The sequence below is a fragment of the Herpailurus yagouaroundi genome, unplaced genomic scaffold (assembly GCF_014898765.1).
Source record: "Herpailurus yagouaroundi ecotype Mexico unplaced genomic scaffold, PumYag 196, whole genome shotgun sequence".
NCBI lineage: Eukaryota > Metazoa > Chordata > Mammalia > Carnivora > Felidae > Herpailurus > Herpailurus yagouaroundi.
The window spans coordinates 11853261-11870850 of record NW_024412427.1 but is presented as its reverse complement, the minus strand read 5'-3'; the positions used below and the strand labels follow the sequence as shown (position 1 = coordinate 11870850).

At 45.2% G+C, this 17590-nt stretch overlaps 1 protein-coding gene across 1 annotated transcript in view; it reads left to right on the top strand.

Moving 5' to 3' along the window:
• Positions 1 to 9284: 9284 nt before the first annotated feature.
• Positions 9285 to 17590, top strand: part of CHMP4B (charged multivesicular body protein 4B) — a 53693-nt gene continuing 45387 nt past the window's right edge. The window contains exon 1 of the mRNA XM_040447303.1: positions 9285 to 9577. Coding sequence (XP_040303237.1) covers positions 9388 to 9577 — 190 coding nt within the window. The 5' untranslated portion in view covers positions 9285 to 9387. The remainder of the gene's footprint in view (positions 9578 to 17590) is intronic.

Below are 17590 nucleotides of genomic sequence, written 5' to 3'. Positions count from 1 at the left end.
TGAGTGGGTCAGTTGGTTGAGCGCCTGACTTCGGCTCAGGTCATGATGTCACATTTCTTGAGTTCGAGCCCCACATCAGGCTCACTGCTGTCAGCCTGTCAGAGCAGAGCCCTCTTCGGATCCTTTGTCCCCCTTTCTCTGCCCGTCCCTTGCTTGCACTCTCCCGAAAATAAACAAATATTAAAAAAAAAAAAATTAGGCAGGGAGACAGCAGTCAGGTGGAGCTGAGCTAGCAGCCCCTTTAAATGGGTACATACATTCTGGATGCCATAGTTCCTGTTTTTCTCTACTGTCTCCTTGATGTTGCAGTTGGATGTCAGTTGCTACTTGCCATACTTGTGTTGATTTGTTTTAGAGTAGAGACATAATTCTAATTTCCCATGTCTTTCAAGAGTAGGAGAACAAGATGGCCAGAGAGGGTCACATGATATTTTTTATGTTCCTGACCTCCTCAATCATCTTACTGTCTGGACCTGAGGTATACGACTTGAAGAACCCTATAAATAGTGCTTTGTTTTCTCCCTTCCACTTCTAGTCCTCTATTTGCCTCTAAGCTAGCTGGCCTCAGTTTCTCTTTCAATAAACGTGGGGAATTGAGTCATAGCTAACTTTACTGTCCACTAAGTGCCCAACCTTGTGCTCTGTGTCTTATTCACATGTCACTGAGTCCTCAAGACACCCCTTGGAAGCAAGCTCTCTTACAATGCCCAGTTTATATATGGGGAAACCAAGACTCACTCGGAGAGGTGTAACAACCTGCCCAAAGACTCAGCTAGAATGTGTGGAGCTGGGCTTCAAACCCAGGGCTGACAGACACCAAAGTTCCTACCTTGTCTTAGGATCGCTAAAGCTCTCACCAGCTCTGATAGGCCAGTATTTGGGGCTATTTATTTATTTATTTATTTATTATTTTTTTTTTTAACGTTTATTTTTTTGGGACAGAGAGAGACAGAGCATGAACGGGGGAGGCGCAGAGAGAGAGGGAGACACAGAATCGGAAACAGGCTCCAGGCTCTGAGCCATCAGCCCAGAGCCCGACGCGGGGCTCGAACTCACAGACCGCGAGATCGTGACCTGGCTGAAGTCGGACGCTTAACCGACTGCGCCACCCAGGCGCCCCGGGGCTTTTTTTTTTTTTAAATCACTCCTCCAAAGCTCCAACCACTTTTCATCTCCGCCATCACTACCCTGTCCAGGCTGCAAGCCTCTTTTGCATGGATGATTGCATCAGCCTTCTCTTTGATCTCCCTGCTTTCTCCCTCTCTACACCATGATCCATTCTCTTGACAGCAGCCCAAGGGATCTTTCTAGAGCCTCAATCAGATTATGCCAGTTTCCTGTTTAAAACTCTAGTGGCTTCCAATATCTCCCAGAATGAAATCTAAAGTTTTCCTGGTAGATTTCAAGATTCTACATGATACGGCCCGTGTCTCCTACCACTCTTTTCTTCTCTCATTCTACTCCAGCCATACTTGCCCTCTTGCTGCTTTTCCATCATGTAAATTAGTTCCTGCCTCAGGGCCTTTGTCCTTGCTGTTCCCTCTGTCTAGAATGCCCTTACCCCAGATTTTCCTATGGCTGGCCCCCTCCCTCTATTTACCTTTGTCCAAAAGTTATTTCCTCAGGCTTTCCCTGGCCAATCTGTCTAAAATAGCCCCCACCCTACCCCCATCACACTTTAGTCCCTTACTCTTCTTTTTTATCCATCATCCTTGACACTATATTAGATATTTCTCTCTCTTTTTTTAAGATTTTATTTTTAAGTAATCTCTACAACTCAAAATGGGGGCTCAAACTCACACCCCTGAGATCGAGTCGCGTGCTCCACTGACTGAGCCAGGCAGTTGCCCCTAGACATTTCTTTATTGTCTGTTCCCCTCATTAAAAACCAAAAGTTCCACAAGGGCAAGGACTTTTCTCTGTTTTGTTCGCTGATACATCTATGGTGCCTAGAACTGCTCAGGAATTGCTCGATCAATATTTATTGAATAAACCAACAACAGCACTTTCAGGAAACAAGACCCACCCTACCACCCCTCCTCCCGTTCCATGGAGGCCAAGGGTAAGTTTCCCTCAGTAAGCATCTGCCATGTAGGCTAACTCAATGCACTGTAAAGCCCCACTTTCCTTTGTTTTGAGAGGAAGCCGAGACCATCTGGGACAAATGACAGTGGTTTGGAAATCTCAGTTGACACAGCAGGTATCTGGTGTGACCCAGCAGAACCAGTTGGACCAGTTCTGTCTCCCTTGGGAAGGTTGGAGTGGAGGTGGCAGCTGCAGGTGTTCCCAACCCCCCAAAGCTGCTAGCAAATGCTCCCACGGATTCTCAGGTCCTGTAGGGTGGGAGCAGAAAGCCCAGCAGGTTCCACCCCAGGGTTGGGGGTGAACCCCTGCTCACCAAGGATGGCTTATGGGTGGTCAGGCACAGAATCCTGAGGCCAGGGGCTGAGGCCCAACTTCAGGGCCTTGAGCCCTTTGTAGAATCCTGGAGAATAAAATGAGGCACAGAGAGGGAAGGGGTCTTGTCCAAGGTCTCATAGCAAGGCTAAATCCAAATCTAGTTCTCCTGCCCCCCAAGTCACTGCTCCCTCAGCCCACTCATGTATTCATTTCACAAATGTTTTTATTAAGTGCCTACTATATGCTAGGCATACTTCTAGGCATTGACAACACATTAGGAGCCAAACAAATAATGATCTGTGGAAGAAGCAGATGATAAATAAACAGCAAAAAAGCAAATTATATAATACGTTAGAAGGTGATAAGTACTATAGAAAAAAAAGAAAAAGCGGAGGAGAGTAGAATGTGAGTGTGGGGTGGGGCGCATGTTGCAGCATTGTTTGGGGTGGCCTGAAAAGCCTTTCAGAAGGAAGCACTTGACCCTCTAGGGCACAGAGCCTGTTGCATGGCCTACACATGCTTGGATGAAGAGGTATGGAGTAGGCAGGCCCTGGAACCTACCATTAACTCAAGGGCAGGGGCCCTTCCAGAGCAGTCTCCACCCCCGCTCCCCACTTGCCTCTCTCAGGTTCTGCTGGGTCTCTCCTACCCCTACTGCTAACTTTGCCCTGTTCCCAGGGAGGTCATTCATACCTGCTCCCGGGCTCATCACACTTCATTTATTTGTGTTTATTTGTGCATCTCTATCCATTCATTCATTCATTTGGATGAAGGCAGTGTAGAACAGAGAGGTTAAGGAGGTTGTTGTTACAGTAAGACTCTCAGCTTTGCCCCACAAGCTGTGTGACCTTGGGCAAGCTGTTCAACTTCTGTTTCCCCAGTACTTAATAATATAAAATGGGGACAATGATAATGCCCACTTCATGCAGGTGTGCAGGCTAGATGAGGTAATGGATGTAAACGCTCAGCTCAGTGTCTTGCTTAGCATGAAGTACTCAATAAAGATTTCCGATTGTTTGCTGGGAGTTCAAATGCCAGCTACGTCACTTAATAATGGTATTGATGAGAGAGCATGAGGCAAGTTGAGGGGCAAAGCACAAGCTAGCAACACCTCCCACCCCCTGCCCCAGGTGGGATCTTGTGATATTCCTCAGACACTCCCAGCTACCCAAGAACAAAGGAAAGGGGTTTAAGTGCTTGCTATGGTAATGTGGGAAACTAAGGCAAATGAAAAATTAAATTCCCTTACTGCCTATAGCCCAATGACAAGTCCTTGAAACCAGCAGAGTGATCTCCCTCTAGGAGCTCAGCTGCCTTCGACATGACACTTTGCTAGGGGCAAAAGAGAACCTTGGCTTAACATTGTCCCAACCTCGAGGATCCAGTCAGTCTACTTCCTTTATCTCAACTGCCCCAGGATATATGCTGGCAATCATGCTCCAAGCTTATGATCCCCCATATGCATTTGAGGGGTCTCATGACTGAGGTTTTGTTAAAGGGTGATAAATGGTGTTTCCCTAGCAACAGCTAGCCCCTGGAAACCTTGCTTCCAAAATTCCTTAGAGACATCCTCTTTCCCTGACCCCCTCCCAACCTGAGGGTATATAATGAGTTACCCATCACAACCCCAGTGCAGCTCTTCCTGCCCATGGGTCCTGTCCCCATGCTTTAATAAAATCACCATTTTTGCACCAAAGATGTCTTCAAGAATTCTTTCTTGGCCATCGGCTCCAAACCCCATGAATCCCGCCCCCCCTCTCATCACCACAAAACTTCATCAGTATGACTGTGGGCAAGTCATTCAAACTCTCTAAACTTCTGTTTCCTCGGCTATAATCTGTACCTACCTCATAGGGCTATAGTCAGATAATTAATGAGATATTCTTTGTCAGCCATCTGACTCAAAGTGAGGGCCCATAGATGTCAGTAATTAATTATTATTCCTGTTGTTACTATTACTGTTTATTTTATAAATATGTATTGGGTGCATATTTTATGTTCTTATGTTCTTACTGAATCCTCAAAATGGCCCGGTAAGGAAGATAGTGTCTCTCACAGTTGGGAAACCGAGTCGGATGGCACACCTTGCCACATGGCTGAATGGCAGAGCCTCAGTTCTAATCTGGGTTTGTGTGGGGGGCAGCAAAACATGTTTTCCTGTCATGACGTCACCACACTTTTTTTGAAAATAAAATTCACATAACAAAACTCACCAATTTAACTATTTTAACATATACAATTTAGTGCCTTTTGATTGGGTTGTTTGTCTTAAAAAAAACTTCTTTTGAACGTGTATTTTGAGACAGAGAGAGAGAAAGCAGGGGAGGGGCAGAGAGAGAGAGAGGGAAAGGGAGAGAGAATCCCAAGCAGGCTCCGCACTGTCAGGGCAGAGCTTGACAGGGGTCTTGATCTCACAGACCATGAGATCATGACCTGAGCCAAAATCAAGAGTCAGACACTTAACCGGCTGAGCCACCCAGGCGCCCCTTGTCTTTTTGTTTTTTGAGTTGTAAGAGGGTTTTTAAATATAAGTATATTCTGCGGGCACCTGGGTGGCTCAGTCAGTTGAGCGGCCAACTCTTGATTTTGGTTCAGGTCACGATCTCGCAGTTCATGGGTTAGAGCCCCACTTTGGGCTCTGCACTGACAGAATGGAGCCTGCTTGGAATTCTCTTCTCCCTCTCTCTCTGTCCCTCCCGGCGCGGGGGGGGGGGCGCGCTCACGGTAGCTAAACATTTTTTTTTAAATAAAAAATCTAGATTCTGTGTCTCCCTCTCTCTCTCTCTGTCCCACCCCCCTGCTTGTGCTCTATCTCTGTCTCTCGAAAATAAACAAATGTTGGGGCACCTGGGTGGCTCAGTCGGTTAAGTGTCCGACTTCGGCTTAGGTCATGATCTTGCAGTCCGTGAGTTCGAGCCCCGCGTTGGGCTCTGTGCTGACAGCTCAGAGCCTGAAGCCTGCTTCGGAATCTGTGTCTCCTTCTCTCTCTCTGCCCCTTCCCTGCTCATGCTCTGTCTCTCTCTTTCTGTCTCAGAAATAAATAAACGTAAAAAATTTAAAACAAAAGAAAATAAATGTTTAAAATAAATAAGTAAAAATAAAAATTAAAATTAAAAATCTATACTCTGAATGTTAACCCCTTGTCAGGTATAGGATTTGACATTATTTTCTCCCATTTCATGGGATGTCTTTTCACTTTTATTTATTTATTTATTTATTGAGAGAGAGAGAGAGAGAGAAAGAGAGAGAGAGAGAAAACGTGTTGAGTGGGGGAGAGGGGCAGAGGGAAAGAGAGAGAATCCCAACTCAGGGCTCGATCCCATGACCCTGGGATCATGACCTGAGCCAAAATCAAGAGTCAGATGCTCCACCAACTGAGCCACCCTGGCGCCCCATTTCATAGATGTTCTTTATCAGATTGAGCAGCTCTTTTCTATTCCTACTTTGTTGAGTGTTTTTTTTTTTTATCAGGAAAGGGTGTTGGATGTACTCTGTTTGTTTTTTACAGTTAAAAATCAGCAAATTCTAGGGGTGCCTGGGTGGCTTAGTTAAGCGGCAGACTTCAGCTCAGGTCATGATCTCGAAGTTGGTGGGTTCGAGCCCGGTGTCAGGCTCTGTGCTGACAGCTCAGAGCCTGGAGCCTGCTTCACATTCTGTGTCTCCCTCTCTCTGACCCTCCCCCGTTCATGCTCTGTCTCTCTCTGTCTCAAAAAAAAAAAAAGTAATAAACATTAAAAAAATAAATAAACAGTAAGCAGTAGATGGTATAGTAATGCTTATTTCTTGGGGCTTTGGTGGATGCAGATGAGATTTTGTAAGTGAGAGTACTTTGCAAATTAATAAAAACTGTATGCTTCTATTGCTGCTCTTACCAGACAAGTTTTAAAAATGGCAATATATTTAGTAAAGTACATAAGATATGTGAAGGGCAGTTATCTTCATTATGAAGACAGGTTAATTTGTATACAGGCAGGTGAACACCACTGGATCTTGATATAGAACCTGTCCAGCACCCCACAAATATCATTCTGCCTGGTCTGTACCACACCTGAAGGTAACCACTATTCTAACACCTATCGCCATAGATTAGTTTTGCCTGGTTTTGAACTCTGTATAAATTGAATCATACAGACTTGAGTCTGATTTCTGTCACTCAACCTAATATCTGCAAATCATCCAGGTTGTTGCATGTAATGATAGGTCACTCTTTTCACATAATTTTTAAAAATTATTTATTTATTTAGAGAGAGAAAGAGAGAGAGAAAGAGAGAGGGAAGGGCAGAGAGAAAGAGAGAGAGAGAGAGAGAGAGAGAGAGAGAGAGAGAGAGAGAGAGAATATCCCATGTAGGCTCTGTGCTGTCAACACAGAATCCGATGTGGGGCTTGAACTCACCATCGATGAGATTATGACCTGAGCCAATATCAACAGACGCTTAAACGACTGAGCCACCCAGACACCCCTTTCACATAATTTTTAGCACCAGTCAATCATGGCTTGAAAAGGCTGTGCATTTGCCCAAGAGACCAGAAAAAAATGAATTCCAGGAAAACCCCGGGCTCTCCTGTGCTGAGTCAACCCACCCTATGAATTTCTACCAAGGCAGTTGGATTCTCAGTCAGGATCGCAGCTACCTTGCCCAAATATCACCACTTCCTATCCCACACTCCAGGTAGACATCACAAATAGATCTCAGCACATTTTTCAGGGAGTCCTGATGCAGCCTCAGAATTCTTCTCAATCCAGCAATCTGAGCACCCTACACCAATTGACTGGGGTCGGTACTCAAGATAGAATCGAAATGTTCTGTTACTATATCCCTAAGATGTTTTTCTAGGCTCCAGTTATGACATGAGGGCTTCTGCTATCACCCTCAGTTTATCCCACAGCAATATAAGACATTGATGGTGGTAAGGCCTATAGTGTCTCCTGCTCATATTCATTGAGTCATGGCTCAAAGCCAGCAAGTCTTTTGCTACCTGTATGCCTGATTGCAGCATGACTTGGGTAAGAGGGGAGGAAATAAATTGCTTAAGTATGGAGGGGTTGCTGTAGCCACGAGGAGGCGCTAATGAGGCCTCCTTATTGATATTTTTGTATTTTGATAAAACCTTGCAATATCTCAATTACAAAACAAGCACAAGTGTGACTTATGTTTCATAATTTATGCAGCTGTGATTCTTGACAGTTCTGGCATGTCTCTCACATTTGAAAAATTCCTTCCAACCTGGAAAGTTGGGTGAAATAAACTTTCCCATCCTCTGGAAATGGTTCCCCGTGTATGTAGGCTGGGACTGTGGCTGATTACAATAAGAACAACAACATCTGAGGTATTAAAAAAAATGCTTTTTAATGTGAGGTAGGTTTTTATCTACATGTAGATCATAGTCTGGGAAGGAGACAAGACTTGTATGTGAAATAATAGAGAAAATTTTCAGTTAAACTTTCATTTATTTGAAACTCTCTTCAAAACAACTTCACATTTTTGGAAGATCCAGAAAGGGATAAAAAAGCACTTTGAGAAGCTATGTTTTTCTTTATTGGAGAGCACTTCAGACCCTCACTCAGAACTGGTTTACCCTTTGATTTCATACAAGGCTAAGTGACAAGTAACAAGACTTCCAAATAAAAGATTGGAAGCAGCAAATTAGAATGCTGGCTTAGGGTAGGTATTGGCCACTAGATGCTGCCTCACTGCTAATGGATGGAGAGTGATTTTTTTTTTTTTTTTTTTTTTTGGGGGGGGGAGAGAGAGAGAAAGAGAGAGACCATGAGCAGGGGAAGGTCAGAGAGAGGGAGAGAGAGAATCTCAAGCAGGCTCCCAGTTGCCAGCGCAGAACCCGACGTGGGGCTCACAAACTGGGAGACCATGACCTGAGCCAAAACGGAGTTGAACACTTAACTGACTGAGCCACCCAGGTGCCCCAAGGGAGAAGTGATTCTTGACAGCAAAGGACAAGGGAAAACAATGAAATGTGGCCCCATAACCACAGTGATCTGTATAGTGCACAGACAAAAAAACTCTTCAATACTTCTACTACTTTTGAAAGTTCTAGGTCTCTTCCTGGTTTAATTATTAGTGTGTATAATGATGACCAAGAATAAGGAATAACTTTTTGAGCACCTAGCTAGGCCATGCTAAATAAGCACTTTACATTACCTATCTCATATAAACTTGGAGGTGGTCTTGTTATTATCATTTCTAGTTTACAGTTTCAGACAGGAAGGCACACAGAGTAGGAGAATTAACTTGCCTAAGTTGCAAGGTGCGTTTTGAACCTTTGCAGTCTAACTCCAGTGCCAAGGCTGTTAGTTTCTACTAGGTTTCCAAGAACCTGCTAGGCGAATAAAGAGTAGAAAGGCATTCTAGGTAGAGGGAACAAAGTATACAAAGACAGGACTAGTCAATTAAGCTAGTCAGCCACTCAGTTTCTCTGAGTCTTGGTTACTCACCTACAAAATAGGAACAGTATTATCTATCATTAGGTTTGTGAGAATTAAATGTGATAATGTGTGTGAAGCACTTTGCACAATTCCTGGATCACAGAATGTACATAATGCTAATTAACGTTTTGAAAAATATTGTTATTTCTCTTCTAGTCCTTCTACCTCTACAGGACGGGCTCCAAGGAGACTACATTTCCCAGCATGCCACCTCGCCCTTTGACTCTAGCTGGACCAAAAAGACGCGCCGCGGAGCGCCTCAAGCCGGAAGACTATAGTCTCCCGGCATGCAGTGCGCCTCCTTCCATTAGATTTGAGGCACGGCCGGCGCGTTGCCCTCCGGGAGTTGTAGTCAGCGACGTATTGCTCTGACGCTGTCCGGCCCCGGGCGTGGGGGCCTGTGGGAGGTGGCGCGGCCGAGCCCAGCTGCGGGGCGGAGGCGGCGGAGAGGCCTGTGGCGGCAGGGAGCGGCGGGGCCAGGAGCGGGCGCTGGAGCCGAGCCGAGCCGGAGCGGGCGGCGCAGGCCGGCGCGGCGAGCAGCAACCATGTCGGTGTTCGGCAAGCTGTTCGGGGCCGGAGGAGGTAAGGCCGGCAAGGGCGGCCCGACCCCTCAGGATGCCATCCAGCGGCTACGGGACACGGAGGAGATGCTAAGTAAGAAGCAGGAATTCCTGGAGACGAAGATCGAGCAGGAGCTGACCGCCGCCAAGAAGCACGGCACCAAAAACAAGCGCGGTGAGTCGGCCCAGTCCCTTCGGACTCTCCTCAGGCTCCTCTCAGGCTCTCCGGGCCCGGACTCCACCGTCGTCAGACACGCCCCGGGGGCTGCCCGGACCTGGAACTCTCCCCGGTCAGATTCCCTTCTGGGCCTTTCCGGACCCCTCCCCTCTGGCTCCCTTGAGTGTCCCTTGGGGGCCTTGGACGCCTCCACCATCAGACTCTCATTCCTGCCTTTCCCCTCAGGCTCTCCCTACCCCCCAGGCCCCTTCGGATCCTGGTTTCTCAGCACTTCCCTCCGCCCGCCCTATATTCTGTTCTCTTCCGCCTTTTCCTCCTCTCTCAGGCCTGCCCTCACCCACCTTCGAGACACTGCTGTCTCTTCCTTATTGGCTCATTTCTGCCCCCCATCCTAACTCACGTACCCTTCCTTGTCCTCGCCCTGCCTTCTCCTGACCCTCTGTGGGGGGTCTAGGAGCCGCCCCAGCCCTTCCCCCATTTCCCACTCACAATTCGCCTTGAGAGACCTCCTTGATGGAAAGAAAAGGGGAGTGGGAGAGTGGAGACCCCTGGTACCGTCTCTGTTCACTTGCTGAGTGAACTTGAGTAAGTTGCTTTCCTTCTTGAGGCCTCATTTTCCCCGTCCATCAGCAAGTGCCTTCCAGATCTGTGATTCACTGCTTGCTGTCTCATAGCCAGGGCTTATCAGAGTTTCTGGTAGCAGCAGAAGCCTTCACGGGTGACTCACGGCTTCCCCATGGCTTCCCCCATCCCTTCCCCATCCCTTCCCCATCCCTTCCCCATCCCTTCCCCATCCCTTCCCCATCCCTCTGAACCAGAAATAGGACTCCATTCCTCCATTGGCCGTGACTCCTTCCCAGTCCCCTCTACTGGGGGTCAGGGTGGGGATAGTGAACCTTGAGGCATGCTTTTAATATACTTCTGTTGTTGTATGGCTTTCTGGACAAGTGCTTTGTATTCTTCTTAAGGTGAACGTGACAATGCTTTAGTAACTGTAAAGCAGTTTAGAGATATTTGATCATTTTGTTGTTATGGCAATATGAGATTGAACTGTAGGGTGACAACGCCTCCTCCCGCCCCCAGAGGGAAGCAAAGGTGAGAGGGATTGAGGAACTGCACAAACAAGTATTTAATTTAGAAGTCTGCTAGTTACTAGCTGCGTGACCTTGAGCTAGTTACTTTACCTCTCTGAAAGAAGATCATTTCTTTACAGTGACTTTACAGCACATAGTAGGGGCTAAATAGTAGTTTTCTTTGTTCTAACAGAAGAACAAAATAGCTTATCCTGAGGGTGCTTCTCTGCTGATAGTCAACAAATACTCTGGAAAAAATTTTTTGAGTGCTTTTCTTTGCTGCATATTCACAGGATGAACAAAGCACAGCTTCCACCCTAATGAGAAGACAGAAATAGGAAAATAAGTGAAAAAAAATATTGTCTAGTGGTGGTGGGTGCTTAAAAAAAGATGCTCTGATAGGGTGCAATGGAATGGGAAAAGAGGTGCCAGGGGAAGAAGACCTTTTTTAAAAAGTCAAGTTTGAACTGAGCCTTAAGAAACCGGCTCTGTAAAAAGCTAGAGGAGGAGCTTTCCGCTCAGGGAAAACAGCATAAGAAAAGGCCTGGAGGTTGGCCTGTTTTAAGAAACAGAAGACCTCTGGGTCTGGAATGTAGCAATTGAAGGGGAGAGTGGTATGAACTAGGAAGATGGGGATTGGGTGGACCTTGGACTTCCTGGTAGAGTTTGGATTTTATTTCAAGTGGGTGGCAAGATGTTGCAGGGTATGTGTGTCCTTATCATTGATAGAGTTTTAAAAACACCATCTAGCTGCTCTTTGGAAAGTACACAGGTCAGGGGTGAGAGTGGGAGCAAGGAGGCCCGAGATAGTTGCTGTAGTCCATTTGTGGCCTGGATGCCAGTTGTAGGTAGCCCTGGAGATAGAGAACGGGGTTAGATTTTGCTGCCTCTAGCTTTTTTTCTCTGATGACTCTTCCTCAGTCAGGATCCTCTATTGTTGATTAGAGTCTTTGTTTTTAGCAGTCTGCATTTTGGAACGCTTTGCCTGTTGCAGGGTGTTGGAGGAGAGGGTATCACTTTACCTCATCTCCCATCTGAGAGGGAGATTATTCTGAGGTCTTTTGGTCTGGAGCTAGTTTAGTTTTTGCAGTTTTAGAGGTGATTGAATTTTCTTTCAAGAGGCTTAGAGAGGGTACCAGCAGACTGTGGAGGACCAATCTCAGTTCGTTGTAATAATTTTGCTGAAAACAGTCTGTCTTCTTCCTTTTCTTTTTTTTTTTTTAAGTTTATTTATTTATTTTGAGGAAGGGAGGGACAGAGAGAGAGAGAGAGAGAGAGAGAGAGAGAGAGAGAATCCCAAGCAAGCTTCTCATGGTCAGTGCAGAGCCTGATGCGGGGCTTGAACCCACAAACCTCGAGATCATGACCCGAGCCAAAATCAAGAGTCAGACACTTAACTGAGCCACCTACGTGCCCCCAGTCTGTCTCTTTGAGTTTGGCTGAGAGGACAGGAGCTACTATAAGCTGCCCGTCTTTTTTAGCATCTTCTGGTCTTTTAGACCAGAGGTCTTTTAGCATCAAAGTCTTATCTGCCTATTGGGATAGTGCTGTGAGGTATTAACACCACCACATACCATCCAGTTAGTCACTTATTGGCTTGCTACTGTGGTGGGATCTGCACAATCAGATGGAAATACACTGTGTGTGCCTTCCAGGAATTCAGGATTGATAGTGGGTGTGTTTTTGTTGTAGTTTGTGTGTGTGTGTGTAAAAGAGAGAGTGAGAGAGTGGAGGAGGAAAAGGAGTAGGAGGAGGAAGAGAGGAAGGGGTAGAGAAGGGAGAGAAACATACCAGTCGGTGCTGAAACGTGTGAACATGGGTCTGAGGCTGCATAGGAGGAGGTTCCTGTCTGGAAGGGAAAGGGCAAGGGGGGCTTCAGAGATGAGGGAAGTGTGAGACGGGTCAGCAGGGAGTTTGGGAGCAGTGAGAGTGATATGGGGTGAGACAGCAGATAAGTAACTGCAGACTGGCCTGTAGCCTCAGACCTCAACCTGGAAATGCTGAGGAGCCACTGGCTGTCTTAATGCAGAAGAGACAGATCAGCTTAGGTTTCCAAAGAGTATACCAGCAGCAGCGTAAAAGTAAGTAAGGAGTGTAGACCAACCAGGAAGGGGCTGGAGGCAGGAATCCATTAAGGCATAAGGATAGAAAATCTCATAGACATGATTTGAGCTGTAGATTTATCATTTACTAGCTGGTGCCTTGGGCTGGTTACTCTGAACCTTAGATTTCTCCTCTGTGAATAGGAGTACTAATATCTACCTTATTGGGTTAAATTGTGTTATGCGTGCAAGGCTCTTAGCATATGCCTGCCATATGGTAAGTGATCAATAAATGCTTGCCATTATCATTATTATAAGGAGACTTGTAATTATTCAGGTGGGAACAAAGGGCCTAGAGTAGAAGCGTGAAAAACTAGATGAGAAGTAATGCATGTCAGACTTTTCTGAAGGAGAATCAAAAGAGGCTTGGTGATTTATGGGACTTGGGGGCAGGATGAAGCAGGGAGGAGTTGAGGACGATTCCCAGGTTTACAGCTTGGACAACTGGGTGGATGGTGATGCCATTAATCAAGCTGAGAAACACAGAGGAGGAGGAATACTTCATAATTGCGTAGTCCTTTGAAGTTTGTAAAACTTCTTTTTTCCTGAGTCTCACAGCATCCATTGTGAGATTATGAACTCCTTGAGGTAGGTTGGATGCTTATGTTCATCACTGTGTCCCCTAGCATAGGGTCTGACATATGGTTAATGTTCAGTAAGTATCTATTAAATTAATGGAAACCATCTGTTGACTATGTTCTGTTACTCCCATTGTACAGAGAAGAAAATGAGGCTCAAGAGAGGATGTAACTTGATTCAGAGACCAGTTCTTCTGGTGGCTGTGGGCATCTTGTGTTCTGTTTACTCCCATGATGGCTGAAGGCATCATCATTACCTTTGTCATCACTCGGCTCATTAAACACCCACCTGGGCAAGGTGTGGTGCTGAGTGGGGGGAAAAGAAGTGAGATAGGACCACGCCCGGCCCTGTTGCCCAGCCCGGCCAGGTCCTTGTGGCATACACATTGGAAAGATGATAAATTGTCCTTTAAAACAAATCTCTGAAGGGGTGCCTGGGTGGCTCAGTCAGTTAAACGTCTGACTCTTGATTTCAGCTCAGGTTGTGATCTCAGGGTTGTGAGATCGAGCCCAGCATTGGGCTCCATGCTGGGTGTGGAACGTGCTTGGGTTTCTCTCTCTCCCTCTCCCCGCCCCCTCTCTCAAATAAAATTAAATTAAAATTAAAAATTAAAAATAAATAAAATAAATCTCTGAAGCTCAAGTAGATTATTTGCAGTGCACAGATGTGTTCTAGGAAGTAGTTTTAGTTAGGGGCCTGGAGCAAAATTTGGATTGCATATTTTTGCCAAATTTCTTTTCCTTTCCTTTAGTCATGTATTCATTCTTTTTATATTAAATTATTTTATTTAATTTATGGGGGGGGGGTGGAGACAGAGGGAAAGAGAGAATCTTAAGCAGTTCCACACTTGATTCAGAGCCCAGTGCAGGATTCAATCTCATGACCCTGGGATCATGACTTGAGCTGAAATCAAGAGTTGGACACTCAACCAACTGAGCTACCCAGGCACCCCACATATTCATTCTTAAGCATGTGGTAGGCTCTTAAACTGTGTCCTAGGCCCCATGCTCAGTGCTGGAAATATAGAGAAACCAGACATGGTCCCTGCCATTCAAGGGACTTAAATATCATCACCTTTCCTTTTGTATAAAGTAGAAATAATAGTCATCTCACATAACCTTTGGTGAAGATGAGCTAAGATGGTATATAAAAAAGTGTGACACATTGTGGGTATGAAAGTATACTTTTCTGGTAAAGGTTTTGCTGCTCAGGTTTGTTTGTTTGTTTCTTTCTTTCTTTTTTTAAGTTTACTTATTTATTTTGAGAGAGAGAGATAGTATGGGAGCAGGGGAGGAGCAGAGAGAGGGAGAGAATCCCAAGTAGGCTCTACACTGTCAGTGTGGAGCCCGACACAGGGCTCAAACTCACAAACTGAGAGATCATGACCCCGAGCTGAAACCAAGAGCTGGCTGCTTAACTGACTGGGCCACCCAGGTGCCCCTTGCTGCTCAGATTTCTTTGGTTTGATTGTCAAAATGGAAAAGTCCTTTAACTGAGAAGTGGATGGAAATCAGTCTAGGTGAACTGACAAAAATCACTCAAACTTAGGTTTTTTTTTTTTGATTCCTTTCCACAGTACCCTGTTATAGTTTTATCCCTAAGACATGATCAAATATCAAAGATTTTTTTTTCTTCTTAAGGCATTGTAATGAGTTATGAAGTATCTACCCTAGGTGGTTCAGATTTGCCTTTTGTCCTGTTTTAATAAAGATGAAAACAACTTGTAGAAAGGATCATATTTTAGTTTAGCAAGAACTGTATAAGATTAAGAAATGGGTATGAGACTGGGTACCTTAAACACCCTACACCAATACATGTCTATTGGATTTATGGATGCAAATCAGTTCATTTACAGGTTAATTTAGGTTTAGTCGAAAATGTCTGATGGATGTAGAGAGGCTGTGTGCTCACAGGAAATACATCATCATTAAGTCCTGTTCATTGCTGGAGCCAGGGTGACTCTCTCATGTTTAATAGAATTGCTTTAAAATGTTAGCATGTGGGAAGACATCTTAATAAGTTACATTTATAGTGAATGTGGCCTTTTGGTTCTCTAGACTCAGGGTATCAGGTAGAAAAGTACAGCATCTTATTGGTGCATGTGTCAGCAGGATCTCCTTTTCCGGAGGCCCTGGGATGGAAAATCCAAAACTCACCCAGGGAACTGAGCAGTGGGAATTTCCCTTGGTGACGCTTAAGTTTCTTGTTCGAAGAAATGGCTGGCCAGATTGGGTTTGGTTTACTTCTTAAGACAGATGGAGTGTCAGAGAGGCCTTATGTGTTGGCTGTCCAAACATGCTGGTGCCTTTGATTCAAATGACAAAAATCTTTTTTTGCCCCATTTGGCAGGGAGATTAAATATTTTTAAGTGCCTGCCAGGAGGTTTATAATGTGCTTTGAAATTCAAGATAGATTTTGTTTGGAAGTTTAGCTACATGTGAGGACCTTTGAGCTTGACTATTTTGCTCAGGGAAATTTAGTGTTGTCCATGGTTGGGTTTGTGTGCAGAGAGCGAGATCTTGGAAAATAGCTTGTGAAGATGTATGGGAGCCCTATATCCCTGAGGCAGAAAGCCAGGACCTGATTTGTTTCCAGTGGTCCAGAGCCCTGAGGTGGAGCCAGGGCTGAATGGGAGAAGGGAAGCTCTTGGAGTCTTGAGGAATTCCTTTGGGTAGGAAAGGTTTATGAAAATTTGGGCCTCTTGCCCAGAATTTTTTATGCTGTGCCATTGTCTTTAAAAGAGTGAGAGGATCTTCAAACAGTACAACTTTAGAATGGTCATTTTGAGGATAGATGGTTATATTTAGAAGGAAAAGTTGAACTTAGCAACAGGAAACAAGAACAGACCTATCTGGATATAATATAGCCTGTTTTTAAGGTGTTTGGCTCAAACCAGCAGATGCTTATAGAGTTCCTTCCGGGAGGAAGGCAGCATGATGGTTTAGGCAAAAGATTTCTCTGTTTGAATGCTGGCCTCACCACTCACCAGCAGTACCTTGGCAGTTACTTATCCTCTCTGAGTTTCAATATCCCCATCTATAAAAAGGGGAAAAATAATACTTACTTCTTAGGATTCTTGTGAGGATATGGAATACGTTGATACATGTAAAGTGCCTAGCAGAGTGCCTGGAACATAGGAGAGATGTCAATGTGTCCTTGGTTTCCCATGTATAGTCTTGGGCAAAATAAAGGATATAAAGATGGATAAGACACTACTTTCTCCCTGCAAGGGCTCACACTTCAGTGAGGAAGACACATACATGTACAAGTAACTGATAAAAGGCAAAGCATGGTAAGTGTACAAATGAAGTATTAGAGGACAATACAGCAGGAATAGATTAATTCATCTCTGAGGGTTGGCAGGTTCATTTCACCCAGCCACCCATCCGGTGCCCAAATTCCCTTTGCAGTATTCCTGCCAAGCGATTAACCTCCGATTGAACCTCTTTGCTGACGGGATTTGTATTAGGTGCTCTATCCTCCCATACTACAGCATCGTCTGTCTTTGGATAGCTCTGACTATAAAATCACCTTTCTTTGGAACTGAGATCTTTCTTCCTGTAGTGCCTACTTGCAGTACAGGTTGAGGATGTAGCTCTGTAGGGAAGCAGTTTGGGCTCGTAAAAAGAATGTGGTACAAGGCCTGGGGGCAAATCCTGGCTCTGACAGTACAGGATTGTGAACAGCGTTTCTTCCATTGGGAAAGCTAATTGCTAATTCTGCCTCTTGGGGCCAAAGAGAACAGGTCTAATCCTCCTTCAGTAAGATAAATCAGGGAAGATAGTGCTTAATGTTTCAAGCCTGCACTTCTCCAGGACAGATCTCTGTTCCGTTGGCTGTTCCAGGTATTTCTGTTCTTTCCCTGTTACCCTCCTCTGGATGTGCTCCTCTTTATCGGTGTTTCCTTTAAATTGTGGAGTGAGCAGAGCTGAATTTCTGAATATTCCAGCCAAGGTCTGAGCAGCATAGGCCAGAACATGCAGGGCTAGCCATTTGTCTAGGAATTAATTTGATTCTGTGTACTAAATGGCCCTGATAATTTCCATATCACTGAGACAGGTTTTTGGTTTTTTGTTTTTAAGCAAATTATGTTTCTGGTGACCTTTCATTAATAAAAGAATGAACATCTTGGGGCACCTGGGTGGCTCAGTCGGTTAAGCGGCCGACTTCGGCTCAGGTCATGATCTCGCGGTCCGTGAGTTCAAGCCCCATGTCGGGCTCTGTGCTGACAGCTCAGAGCCTGGAGCCTCTTTCAG